The sequence below is a fragment of the Anthonomus grandis genome, chromosome 11, assembly GCF_022605725.1.
Source record: "Anthonomus grandis grandis chromosome 11, icAntGran1.3, whole genome shotgun sequence".
Taxonomy (NCBI): domain Eukaryota; kingdom Metazoa; phylum Arthropoda; class Insecta; order Coleoptera; family Curculionidae; genus Anthonomus; species Anthonomus grandis.
The window spans coordinates 26,424,961-26,439,571 of record NC_065556.1 but is presented as its reverse complement, the minus strand read 5'-3'; the positions used below and the strand labels follow the sequence as shown (position 1 = coordinate 26,439,571).

The window sequence follows — 14,611 nt, the reverse complement described above, 5'->3', positions numbered from 1 at the left end:
TACTGAGGTACATACCAAAATAAAATAAAGTTGGGTATAATAAAAAGGACTAGAACATCGGATTATAAAATTATTTTAATTAATTCCACACTAAGTAGTTTTTCTTTAAGAGTTAAAACATTATATTAAAAATATCTATATCACAGAGTTGGATTACTTTATTGCGCTTAGTTAGCATGATTTCAAGAGGTGATAAACTAGCCAAATTCACATTAAATAACTCAGTGTTTTTAGGTCTAAGGGCTACCTTGGGGACCTTAAAATCTATTCTATTAATTACATTCAGATTACTATATTTTTTGTTGTTCACTATATTATATATAAAAATAATAGACTCAGCATTTATTTTTTTAATTGGAGATACTATGCTGAAATTAGTCAACATACATCTGTATGACTTCTGTATGTCATACTCTCTGTATGACACAGAAGTATGTATTATATTATTTTACATAAAGATACCTTAAAAATCGCTTCTGATTTTTTTCAAGGTTGTTACAGTGAACTTTTTCTTGAGGTGACCATACTCAAGGTGAGGTCGAACTTGCAGTAAACAGTCTAATTACAGTATCTATTGTAAGCCACCTTCAGTTTCCAATAACAAAACTCAGTGCCCTATATGCTTTTTTAATAAAAATATCCTGGTGCTTAATATACTTTAGGTTTAATTGCAAATAAATACCAGTCTTGGCATTCAGTCTTTCTACTAATTACAATATTATTTAATTTATGGTTATATGACTATAAAGGGCTATTTTTTCATTTGATTGTCATTTGATTATCCACAAACCATTTGTTGCTATTCTTTAAATCCTACTGTCTTTCGAATCATTAAGAGAACTAATTTGTAAAAATATTTTAAAATCATCAGCAAAAACTAAGCTTTAAAAAAATTGAACACACTAAAGTAGATGTTAATGAAAATTGCAAACAATAAAGTTCCAAGATTACTACCCTGAGCAGTTGGCCGATGTAGAAACAAATATATTTGAAAATGATTTTCCTGCTTTTACCTTATGTTAGTTTATCAATTAATAACCCATGATCAACCCTGTCAAATGCCTTAGCACAGTCAGTCATGACAACATCTAGTTGAACCTTATTATTAAAAACTACTTCTGAGGCAGTATCGGTCAATATGTAAAGGTTCGTTACAGTGGATTTGCTAGGTAAAAACCCATGTTGTTGAATAGCAAATTTGTTTAATTAAAAGTAAATTGCTTAAAAATTAAATGGTTAAACAGGCAACATTATAGTAAAAAATTCAAAGCGTTTTTTTTAAATTTTTATATTAAATCAGATCGAACTCCTTGTCTTATTCCATTATTTTAATCAAAAAATAACTCTTGAATGTACCTAATAAAACTTTAATTTAACATGCTAAAACTCCCTTAAAAATTGACTTACCAGAGTCCTAAATCCAGGTAAAACCTCGCTTTGTCCCCTTGCCCAAAGCACGGGAATGCCCGCATGTCGGGCCGTCAAACTGACGGTAAAAGCCGCCGGCGAAGAACCGACAATCAACACGGCAACGACATGTTTACCCTCGAACGTACCGCAAACGTTCTCCAGTAACGTGCTGCTAAAACTCCCGTTTTCCGGCAGTTCGATAACCAGCGGTTCCAAACTGATATTGTAACTGAATTTCTTCAAAGTACCGTAGAGGTGATTCTGCGTAATGTTCGTTAACGTTTTATTAAAGGCCCGACCGAACGTTTGGCCCCCCGAACTGGACACGGCGATCGCGAAATACAGTTTGCCCTGTTGGACGGGTCGGCGGTGTGCGTCTCTTTCTAACGCGTTCACTTGGACAAAGAGGGCGGCCAAGATTAAGATTATTTTTAAGGGAGTCACTTCTAGATGTGACATTTTATTGTTGGATCAAAAGGGTTATGGGAAAATGAAATTTTAGATATTCGTTCATATTCTATCGGTATAAGGGGACCTTATGCAATTCGAAACGATTATAGTATCTAGGTCTATAATAAGTATAAGTTTCTTAGACATAATTAATGGGTTAGTCTCAGGTATTGCTTCGGATTTTGGAGTTAAGGCCAAGATAAGGAATGTTTTTTTTATTTAAATTTGACTCTGTTGTGTTTAAGTTTGTGCAGGTTACATGGTATCATGTTCCGGAGGCACCGTCCAATTCCATTGTTATCTGAAAAGAGATAGAACGTACAATTAGTGTGCAATCAAAGACATTTAAATAGGGTTAATTAGTTTAGATTATCATATAACAAAATGTTTTTATGTAACGTTCCGAGATGCGCATTTTGAGGTACTAACGATTTTTGTATCTTAAAGACTTCTGAAATTACACGCATTTTTGTAAATCACCCAACTTGAACTTCTGAGGATCGCATCAAAAACGCATTGTTTCTCTGGAACCGCTAGTAATACTTTAAAAATTCTTTCACATGAATCAAAAGAAGTATCTGAAGATAAATTAAACGTACGAAACGTTATGATATGACATGTTTTTGTAGCTTAAAAATTCGTTCAGCAAAAGCGATTCTAGCCACCTACATTTTTTTTTGTTAAATTTTACATTTTTTAAGATATTTTTTAAATTGTTTGAGATTCTTACAAAAAGTTTGTATTCGAAGCTGTAACGTTCCGAGACGCACATTTTGAGGTACTAACGATTTTTAGACCTCAAAAACTATTAAAATCACACGCATTTTTGTAAATCAACCAAATTGAACTTCTGGGGATCGCATCAAAAACACATTTTTTATTGTCTCTCTATAACCGCTAATAATACTTTAAAAATTCTTTCACATAAATCAAACGCAATGCCTGAAGATGAATTAAACTTAAGAAACGTTATGATATAACATGTTTTTGTAGCTAAAAAATTCGCTCAGAGAAAGTGATTCTATTTTTTTTGTTAAATTTTAAATTTTTTAAGATATTTTCGAAACTTTTTGATATTTTTACAAAAAGGTTCCATTCGAAGCTGTAATGTTCCAAGACAGACATTTTAAGGTACTAACGATTTTTATGCCTCAAAAACTATTAAAATCACACGCATTTTTGTAAATCACCCTACTTGAACTATTGAGGACCGCATCAAAAATGCATTTTTCATTTCCTCTCTGGAACCGCTAACAATACTTTAAAAATTCTTGAACATAAATCAAAAGCAATGTTTGAAGATGAATTAAACTTACGAAACGTTATGATATGACATGTTTTTGTAACTAAAAAATTCGCTCAGCAAAAGTGATTCTAGCGAGCTGCATTTTTTTTTGTTAAATTTTACATTTTTTGAGATATTATCGAAACTTTTTAAAATTTTTACAAAAAGTTTTCATCCGAAGCTGTAACGCTCTGAGACGCACATTTTGAGATACTAACGACCTCTGAACCTCAAAAACTTTTGAAATTACATGCATTTTTGTAAATTACCCAATTTGCACTTTTTAAATTTAAATTATAATTTTAGTGTTCTGGCATAAGGTTTAAATGTATTTAAGAGAGGATAAATAATTTTATAATTAACTATTTAAAAATAAATACAGATTCTTGTAAAGCCGATTCACGTTAGTCAAAAAGGCGGGTTGTTTGAATTTTACGTGTAGAGGGAGTTGAAAATTCTTAGTTACTGATGAAATTCAGATTTTTTTTTAAATATTAGCCTGAGAAAAAAATTATTTATTAACAAATAATGAAACAAATACGAGAATATTCCAAGAAAATCCTATAATTCAGAAAAAAAATTATTTTTGTTACCAAACTTCAATTCAAATTGCCCGCCACTTTCACAATCTAATGAGTGTGATAATAAAGCAAGACTTATAGCTAATTTAATGTGTCAAGCAGAGTATATAATTATTTTAGTCATTGAAATTGTGTTTTTGTGCCATAGTCGATTAAGTATAATAGAGACAGCATCATTTTATTTATCTCCTTTATGATATGTATCACTGGGATAGAGATATATAAATGAAAAAAAATTGAACCTCCTACTTTTTTCTGTCTTATAAATGACTGTCAAGATCTTCTAAATATTGTGTTTTTTAGGCATAGTTTATTAAATGTGATAGAGCAAACATAATTTTATTACCCTCTTCTATGATATGTGCAACTAGGATAGAGGTACAAGAAAGAAAAATGAACTTTTCCATTTTTTTCTGAAAGAAGAAAAAATTAATCTCAACTGCCTGGATATTCTAAAAAAAATCTTTTGCAGATAATATCTGAAACTATAAGTTCAACTGCCTGGAATAATTAAAAAACCTGGAAAATAAGATGTTCTTGTAACGCTTGTGTTACCTGCACTTGATTTACAATCAAAACTAAATCATTATCGTACATTTAAATTGGGAAAATTGTGCCAGAGTCAAATTACCCTTTTGTTTTATTATTAAAAGCCCCCCTCCCCACTAACCGGATTGGGTTAACGCGGGATCCATGTTAAACCTATATCGTTTTATTAATAGCTTCGTACCCTCGATTCTTGATTTTAGAGGAAATTGCTCGTAATAAATTAGGTTAAGTTAATTAGCGCAGTACAAATCTTCCACCTGAGAGGACCGTTTCGCTTTTATTTATTGCCGAAGTTTTAATATTAATTTATATCGGATTTCGTTTTAAAAGTGGATCGTTTAAATGTAAACAGACTTCTCGTTTAAACTTTATTTGAGTTAGTCAAATTTAAAAGTTACACGTTTTATGTCTTAATTTATTTTTAACGCGTTTGTGCCTCTTTTTATTATTTTCAGTTTTTTTATTTACAAGCAGTTAAGGTTGATTTTTTTTACATATTTTCAATCTGTCAGGTAGTTGAACTTATGATGCTTTTACTTACTAGTAGTTATTGCAGTTTCTTATTAAAACATGGATTTCATAGATAGTGCTAGTCTCTAACTTGGAAAAATGCACTAAATCAAAAGTCTTCTTTTTTTCGGAAATATGCTCAGATACGTTAATTAGTATTTTAAATTATCGTTATTTTAATCTAAAAAAATTGTTACACATGCGTACCAAATCTCAATTTCTTACTCTTTGTCTTTTAAAAGATGTTTAACAAACATTATCTAATTCGTAAAATAAATTTAATTTAATAAGGGTTCATTTACAAACTGACAACACTTTAAACGGAATTGAAGCTCCTTTTGAACATTTTTAATTGCTTTTTCGGAAATTAGCCTGCACTCCTGTTTTCCTTGTCAAAACAGCCGATTTGATCTTAAATACTTCAAGTAACCACATAAAAAAAAGTCCAAACGTGTTAGGTCCGGAGACCTGGGGGGCCATTCAAAGGGTCCTCTTCTGCCAATCTATTTACTTGTAAATATATATTTTATTAAGGTATCGTTTCAGGCACCTCAAGTATATTTCGGGCAGTTTTAACCCAGCTTTCAAACTTTCAGGCAGTTAGGTTTTCATGAAAATTTGAACTTCTCAGTCGTATTAATTTAAGTTATGCGTCACTGGGGGTAAAACTTATATTTAATCCTTGGTTAATTTTAATTAAATATGGGAAATATCATCCAGCTAAAACGATTATCAAAAAAAAAACTTTTTTTTTTGAATCATATTATTTGTAAATTGAATTTTCTTGCAGCACAAGAAAATTGAATAAAAAGTTCACCGTTAGGGTATTTCACTATTTTTAAGCCTAAAAAGGCAAAAGTTCGAATAAATAAACAATATTGATTTTTTTTAATTTTTACTCTAATTTCAATTTTTTTTTCTGCATAATTAATAATAACTAAAAAAAAAAAAAAATATTTTTTTGAAAACAACTTTTTTGGGCATATTGACTTTGATTTTGGCTTTCAATGGATAATTTCCTATTTTAAAAAGCCAGTTTCTTTATTGTAGGGAGTGCATCCATTTTAAGGCAGTTGAAGTCATTTCTTCGGTTTCTTCCAGGAAGTTGAAGTGATACTTTTATATTTTAGGTAGTTTAAATGGATTGTCAACCTTTGAATCTTTCAGATTTTTTAATTTATGTTCTTACGTAATCATAATATTGTAACGAAATTTGGGAACACACTTTTATTGTCAACGTCGAAAACACTAACCTAACTCGCCTTGACTGTCGTTTAATTGTTTCCAAGGTAAAAACTGACTAAACAATTAAAACTGAATGAATTGTCACGAAGCGCATCCTTTTTAAAACCCGATGGAACAGTTTCGAAATATTTAGAATTATCTTCATTGTTTTTGCCCAAAGAGACCAATAATTTTAGGAGAATACTGACAGTCAGAGCAAGCAAGTATACAAATTCTAGAAAATTAGAACTACAGGGATTTACAATAATATAACCTAAATTGGGGCCAAAATGGGGCTCTCGAACAAGATGAACTACTTAAAAAACTACACTATAGATAAAAATAATAAACCAAACGTAAGTAGAGCCCTACGAATCAACTTTAAATACAGAATACTAATAAAATTGTACAAAAACTAGGAGAATAATTAACGTATTTACATTTTCATAATAATATCTTACTTTCTTACTACAACTGAAACCTCACATAAAATCCACTTAATTTTATCAGATTATTACACTTTTTTTACATATAATGTTGAGGCAAATTGTTTACTTTTCCAGGCAGCTGAGGTAAATTATTCAAGCATGATTTAATATTTTTACAGTTGAGGCAATTTTTTTATTATTTAAGAAATAATTTTTTACAATTTTTCAAGGTTAGTTGAGACAACTTTTATTTTTTTTTTGTTACTTTAACTAGTGTTTTGATACTTTTAGGTAGTTAAAAAATTTTTTTAGGTTTCTTCAAAGCAGTTTAAATATTTTTTCATTATTCTAGGCATTTGAAGTCACACTTTGATATAATTGAACATCATTAGCATAATCGTAATAAAAGCAAAATTTAAGTGTGGAAAAGTGATCAAAGGTGTATATCAAAAATAAAATTGAACGCAATATTGACCTCTATCGAAACTTTTAAAGTACTTAATGTTTTCTTATTTAATATCACGTTCTGCTCTCTATTATATGGGACATCTTAAAAAAAACGTACTAAAGCCCATTTATTTAAGCTTATAGCAGAGTATACCATGGTCTACCATATCAAATACCTCAAAAAAACCTAAAAGCATATACAAACAGTAATTTAGTAGTTGGTAGTTTTACAAAAGTAATAAATACTAAAAAGTATTGAATTTTTTTTAAAATTAATTTCTAAGGAATTTAGGGCCAACGTTTCAAACATTCAGGTAGAAAAATTGATTGAAAGATTGAAAATTTATCAGACAGCTAAAGTCCAATTTTTTAATTAAATTCCAGGCAGTTTAAGTATATTTCTTTATTAAAGTTAATTATTTGGTTTCTTCCAGGCAGTTGAGATCAACTTTTCAAACTTTCAAGTAGTTAAAGTCGTGCCTTTACGTAGTGCTTTATTAAAACTTGAACTTAATTATATTATTTTTTTACCATTCTATAGTCTTACTACACATTAAATTAATAACAAATAAGCAGACAGTCGTATCGATTTAAGTTATGCATCAATGGGTTTCGTATTTATATTTAATCATTGAACAATTTAAAATTGCAAAATTGTATTTTTTGGAGTGAAAGTATATATAGTAGTAAGTATATAATTATTACGATTTTTTACTATTTTTAAGCCTAATATGAACAGATAAATATAATGATAATTTTTCTATATTATTTCTTTTTAAAATTATAATTTTTCTGTGTTTAAATTTTCTTAATTAATAAATTAAAAAAAACATAATTTTCGTAGTAAATAAAAAAAAATCGGACATTTTGACTATTGATTTTTTGTTTGTTGAGCTAATTTGTAAACAAATTCCAGGCATCCAGAATTTATTTTTTTGTCAATTGTTCATTTCCTGAATTAAAAAATTGCAATTATTGGTACTCTAGATACTGGATTCAAGTTTTTCTGTCTTTTCAAATCGAGTACCTCACGCTCTAAGTTATTCTAATTTTTTTCAGAAAAGTACTTTTTTTTTAGAATTTATTTTAAATATACAAACATTACTTTATATTCAAGCTAGAACAAATTGAAATAATAGTATATAGACCTGATATTATAAGGTCAAATAATATCAAATATTCAGCATATCTTTTGCTTACCTACAATATAATTTATCCCTTCTGTAAGGTCTTTCTTTTTACAATATTTCTTATATATCATCTTTGAAATTTATTCTTTTTTTTTATAATATATTATTATTTTATTGTCTAAGACTGAACAGAAAATATAGCTATCATCAACATTACATAATTGATTAAGATATTTCTTGCATCAAAGAATTTTCTATTTATTTTCATTTCAAGTTAGAACAAATGAGTAAAATAGTATGCAGAGTTGATTGTGCAGACAACACAGAGGTATCACCAGCATATATTTTGTCTATATGCAAGATACTTTTCAATCATATAATCAATATACGCAGATTCCTGTTTAATAATTTTAACGCGATCCGATTTAACGGTCAAATCAAACCAGTAATAATCCGCAACCGCACATAACGTCATCTTCATTGAATAAGGGCCCTCAGTGCGTCAGATAAGTTGATTGAGCCAGGCTTTAATGACTACACCAGAGAAATTTTAATTAATTGCATTAATTAATTAAATTCTATTTATAGAGAATTTTTAAATTATTAGTACGAACTTCTATCGCTTTGTCTGATTTATGTAAATAGACAAAGGATGTAGTATATAATAGTATAAGAAGTTCAGACAGCTCTCGTCAATTCCAAAAGTGATTTTACTGAATGAGATGTTTGGCCTTTAGTTGGGTCAAAAGTGAATAAACTTCTCGCCCTAAATTATTCAGGAAAATGAATAAATTCTCTTGAATCCCCTTGAATTATGCCCTAAATTTGACCTAATTAGGGTTTCTGAATAGCAATACCGACCCTTATAGGATTGACTTAAAATAATTTCCAGGTAATTAAATATAAACGTCCTAAACCGGTAAAAATGGCAACTTTAGGAAGTTAATATTTAACTTTTCGTGTCGGTAAATTAAATAATAACACGGTTATCCGGCTGCAACCCAATTAGCTTAAAAGGGGTGTGTTCTCGTCGCGACACTTGAACGAACTTTAAAATTGTGAATTCATTGGCAATTTTTGTGGATATTTTTCATAAAAAATTAAAATTGCCTTATAATTAAATTTTTGAATGTAATTTTTTCTCATAGATGGTATTTTTCATAATTTTTTTTTCTGCGAATTAAATGTTCTTACCGTGCGATAGGTTTTAAGGTGATAATCCAAAAAACATGCCACCGGACACCGGGCAGTAGCGAAAAGTTCAAATTTCATCCGAACGCGCGGGCTTTTCGAGGGTAATAAGGGTAGCTTGGGGATGGGTTGAGACGAGAGGGCGAAAATCGAACGCGTACGTCCGAATGTGATTTTTTTAATTTAAAAAAGGGCGCCGCGACGCGCGAATTTACGGCAGCGTCGGTCCCGTCTCCGTCCGTTATTTCCCGCGGTATAGGACGCACACACACACACAGCGAGAGATCGGGATCCGGCGGCTGAGACGGAAATAACTGCGCATTCTCAACGCCCGAATCGATGGGAACTAAACCCATCCCATATCTATAAAGACTTTATACTTCTTTGCCCCTCTTCCTCAACTTTTTTTTTTGCTATTTTAACACGAAAAAGTTCAGAAAAACTGATAGATTTAGATGATTGTTACTCTTCCTTCTTATCACTAGAGTCCACTTAGCTCCACGACAATCCTTTTTCACCTAAATCCATCAAGAGTCAGTTCCTGATTCTGGATATTTCTGGAACTTATTACTCACCATCCTATCTCTTGTTCACTTCAATTGACTGCTACTAAGTAAGTAAGATGATTAGAGAAGACTGTCGAGAGTGTCGCCAAAAACTTTCTATTGACTATTATAACGCTAGTCCTATGGTTGGAACCTTTGGTGTGATGCTCAAATTACGAGACAGTTTTAACACTAACCAAAACTCTTTATTTTTAATCTCGATACGTGTTTCGCTAACGATGTTAGCATCTTCGGGAAAAGATTAAAACTTAACTAAAACTACTTACTAATAGAGAGGAAAAAGCAATGAATCATGGTCAAACAAATTTTAAACACTAACTAAACTATATAATTGACTATAAGGGATTGGACCTTTATCCCTGTTAAAAATGTTTTTTTTGATTTTTGAATATTGCTAAACTTTCGTATGTATCTAATTTTCTATTATTACTAACTGGTTTAAGTCATTTTAAGTTGTCTATCCCTACAAAGTGACCAGTATTTAAAACACCTTCAGCCACTCTTGACTTTTCAACTCTCTCCCATATTTCACATGACCTACATGTTCTTTAAATCCGACATTAATTGATCTTCTGGTTTGTCCTATGTACTTTTTATCACAATCGTTGAAATAAATCTCATAGATCTCATACTTTTCATTGGACTTTATTTTATCTTTTGGGTTTCCTAAAAGATTTCGTAACTTGGCCGAACCTTAATAGACCATTCTTAGACCTAAGTCTTTAAAAGCCTAAAAATCAAAGTCTCTCGTCAAAATAGGATCGTATGGTATTGCAGCAAAAGTTTGCTTATTTTCATCTTTTTAAAATGTGGTAGAGTTTTTAAGATTAACTTTAAACCTATGTCTTCTAATCAGCTTATCAACAATCTTATCGTCATAACTATTGACCCTAGACATTTACACTTAATTATTTTTTTTATTATTTATATAACTTTCTCCTTCTATGTCATCTTCGTCTTCTTTCTTCTGCACCTTCTTCTTTTTCTTCTGTTTCAATTTTTCCACCTCACAGTTTATCGAATTTAGGCCTAGAGATCATTATTCACTTAAGCCATAATCTTATCTTACTTTCTCTCTCTCTCTTTCCACACTTTCTACTTTTTTTCTTTATTTCATGTTTAACTATTTATGATTTTGCCCATGGTAACTAATGTTAATTGGCTGTTAGGAACCTGAAGGTTATTTTCTTCATTATCTCTTTCTATTGCAACCATATCACATCTCGTTCTCTTATTCTATGCTTTTTGGATTCCTCTTTTTATTTACTGAAAAATTGCTTTAATCTTCCCGGATCTCCTTATTCCTAAAGTTCGTTTTTCACTTATTCTCTTTTCCGTCTTTGTTGCTCCTTAATCACTTCCCACCTTTCGTCTGTTATTGTTTTCTATTTCTTTTCTTGATATCCATGTTTCTACTTTATTTATTTTCTAAATAGAGCAGACGATCTAAGTGCCTGTTCTTTGATTATAATTTTATTCTGCCTGGATCTGCTAATTCCTTAAGGAATTTGTCATTTCAATATTCTTTTCACGTTTCTTCTCTATCTCTCCCTTTTATTCGTGCTTTCCTGCTTATTTGAACTTTTCCTCCATTTTTAGCATGCTTAATATCTTGTTCTTCTATCTTTCTTTGTGCATCTTCTATCTCTTTTAACTCTTCATCTTCTTTTACTCCTGATCTTCTGAAGATTAGTCTTGATCAAGGAACTTGACTATTCGTTCTCTTCGACACCTTTTCTTACTTAATTAACTATTTCCTTAAATCTCTTTTCCTTCAGATGCCTGTGCAACCATCTTTGTTTCTTCAAGCTTTTTTTCAAAATTCTCTCTTTTATGCTTAATATAGTTTTCTCCTTCTTTTTCTCCTGCACCTTCTGCTTCTTTTTTTACCTTTTTTTTTCTTTAGCTTCTTCATATTCTGTTTCAATTTTTCAATCTAAGTATTTATGATTTTGTTAATAGCAGCTAATGTCAATCAGCTCTTTTATTTACTATCTCTTTCTATTGCAACTTCATACCTTATCTGCTTCTCTTGTTTTTTTTTGGCTCCTTGAAATCTTTTTTTCCAAGTATTTTTTTCTTTATGGTTTTGCTTATTCCTGAAGTTCATTCTTCACTTGTATTTGTTTTCTTCCTTGTTACTTCTTCATCAATTTTTGTTCGTTATTCTTTCTGCTTCTTTCCTTCACATCCATGTTTCTCTACTTTATTTACTTTCTGGATAGAGAAATCGATCTAAGTGTCTCTTCTTTGGCTATATTTTAATTCTGCCTGATTTTGCTCACAGACATTTTCCATTTGTTCCAATTTTTGAGAGTTTTTTGCTGTGTTCAACTTCAGGATAATAAACAAAACCAAGTTTGTTCAGTGAAGGCACTTTTTGGCCTGTAACTTGAAAATCATTAATTTTATGGAAAAAGTGTATAAACTAAAATTGTAAAGTGGACAATTTGCTATCAAAAAGTTGTCTTTGAATTTTTTTGTTAATGTGATAGTTTATGATAAAATCAGTGTGGAAGTTTGGGATGCTAAAAAAAATCAAGTTTGTTCAATAAAGTCACTTTTCATCCTGTAACCTGAAAATCATTAATTTTATGGAAAAAGTTTATGAACTTAAATTGTCGACTGGTAAATTTCCCATCAAAAAGTTTTCTTTGAATTTTCCGCTCAATGTCATAATTTCTGAGAAAATCACTGTTAAAATTTAGGATGCTATGAAAAACCAGATTTACTCAAAAATACTCAAAAGTTGAATTCTTCCTCCTTTTTCTTCATTTTCACTTAGTTCAATGTTCTTCTATATCCCCTTGTACATCCTCCATCTCTTCCTGTTTCTCTCACTTTACTTAACTATTGTATTCACCAGAGAAGTTAATCTTCAAAGTTATCCTTACTAGTCTTGTCTTCTCTAGTTATTCCAAGGATAAAACCTACTTTGACCTGTTTACCACTGACAAAATTTCTCAAGGGTCATTTCTTATTCGTTGTTTGCACTGTATTTACCCTACAAAATATATCGTTGCATTAGCCGAAATCCTTTTCCAGGAAAACAGTCTGATTTCCCGATGTGGTAGCAGAGAAACGTCCGTCCAGATTTTTCTAGTGTTTTTTTTGTCGTTTTTCGCTCTCGTTTTTGACCCAATTTCTCCTCGGTAGGGATGTTTGGGTTAGGGCCGAAGGATTTCATCGGGCTTTATCATGTTTATTCGTTTTTAATAGCGGACTATTAAACAGCCCTCGCCACTCTAAGACCCCATAAATCATCCGCGGATTCACTGGAATTAGGATTTTGTTTACGGACTTTTGGCTTTTTGGGGCAGAACTGTAATTTTGTCCTTGTTTAGGGGATACCGGATCTGATTCATTTCCTTCTATAAATCCTATTTATTTTAGTTACATTTTAGTGGTTGAAATTTGAAAAAACTGGATTTTTCCAGTTTCTGTTCTTTTTGTCCTTTATTCAGGATCAATCAATCGTGTATTTGGATTTTACGCATATCTTTTGAATAAAATATTTGAAGAAAGTGCTTTAAAGCATTCGTAGAATTAATTATTATTATCTATTAATTTCTTATTTTATTCCAGGCAGTCAAAGTCAGCAAACAAGAGTCTTAGCAAGTAAAATTTTTTTTAAATTACATAAAGTGCCTGGAAAAATTTATTTTTATTATCCTTATTCTTTGATGCGACATTGCCAATATGCAATAAATTCCTAAAGTTTCACCTTCTGCTTCTGAACTAGCCTAGTTAATCATTACCGTTAAGGTTCGAAAAATTGGGAAAAACCTAGTCCAGACCCCTAACCCGCACCGAAATTCTCATTGGCACACATTATCTTTAATCTTACCGCATTACTTAAGCCATAAACTGGCCTTATCCGGTGGTTTTTTCGCTTTTAATCAGTCGATAACGTTCCCTCCTAATCCCGAGGAAAATCTTCGAAAAAATATCGAGTTTTCCCTTATAAAAATCCCTTCGGTTTAATTTTCGACACCCCAATCGCCCTTAAGGCGCATTTTTAAAACGCATACGCAAGTGTCTTGTCCCGGTGGTCCCGAAATTTGTAATGCTTTTCAATTATGTTTTATGAGATCACTTTTATCTCTTTATTTCGTATACCTGCAAAGGTGCTTAAATATTTATTTATTCCTTTGCTTGTAATTTTTTACACCCTTCAAGGGATATTGGGGTGACGTGACAAGGGTCTTGGATAAGGGATCTTATTTTTTATTTGGCTGACGGTAACATAACAATTAGATCACTACTATAGAGTGTTGTGGTATTATATGTTTAAAGAAGTAATTTGGGTAATTTTTTTTAGTCCAGGCTCCAGTAGTACTCATCCAGTTATTTTCTTATTTTTGTCTATTCTCATATATTAATTTCATTATTATCATTATATCTTTTACTTTGTTTGCCTTGGCTTTATTTTTCTCCTTCTATTAATAAATTTTTTTCATCTTTTCTTGCCTAAATATGTTTCTTGCTCTTTTTTCTTATTTGGTACTTAAGGGATTTAACTCTTATTTAACGATTTTATGTTAATGAAATAAATTTAAAAAAAGGACTTTTTGACTTATTTCTAGGCAAGTTTTATTAATTAAGTTAAATTAACTTAAATGTTTATCAGAAGACACTGAATATATGGAATAAAAATATACTTCTGGCCTTTTCCAGGTACTTTTTATATTTTGATTTCTAAAGAATCTTGTTTTATTGACTTTGACTGCCTGGAATGAATTTCCAATGAAAAAAATTGTTTTACTTTTTTCGAAGCACTCCATATATGTTTTTTTTTTATTTATTTTAATTCTCTTGACTTTCGTTTATATATTATTAT

The 14,611-nt window shown here is 30.6% G+C and overlaps 1 protein-coding gene across 13 annotated transcripts in view; it reads right to left on the bottom strand.

The window, feature by feature from the left end:
- Positions 1-9,451, bottom strand: part of LOC126742188 (uncharacterized) — a 108,654-nt gene extending 99,203 nt beyond the window's left edge. For all 13 annotated transcript variants that reach the window (XM_050448767.1, XM_050448777.1, XM_050448778.1 and 10 more), the window contains exons 1-2: positions 9,209-9,451; positions 1,408-2,161 (exon numbers count right to left, since the gene is read on the bottom strand). In XM_050448767.1, the coding sequence (XP_050304724.1) occupies positions 1,408-1,869 (462 nt within the window). In that variant the 5' untranslated portion in view covers positions 1,870-2,161; positions 9,209-9,451. The remainder of the gene's footprint in view (positions 1-1,407; positions 2,162-9,208) is intronic.
- Positions 9,452-14,611: the final 5,160 nt, after the last annotated feature.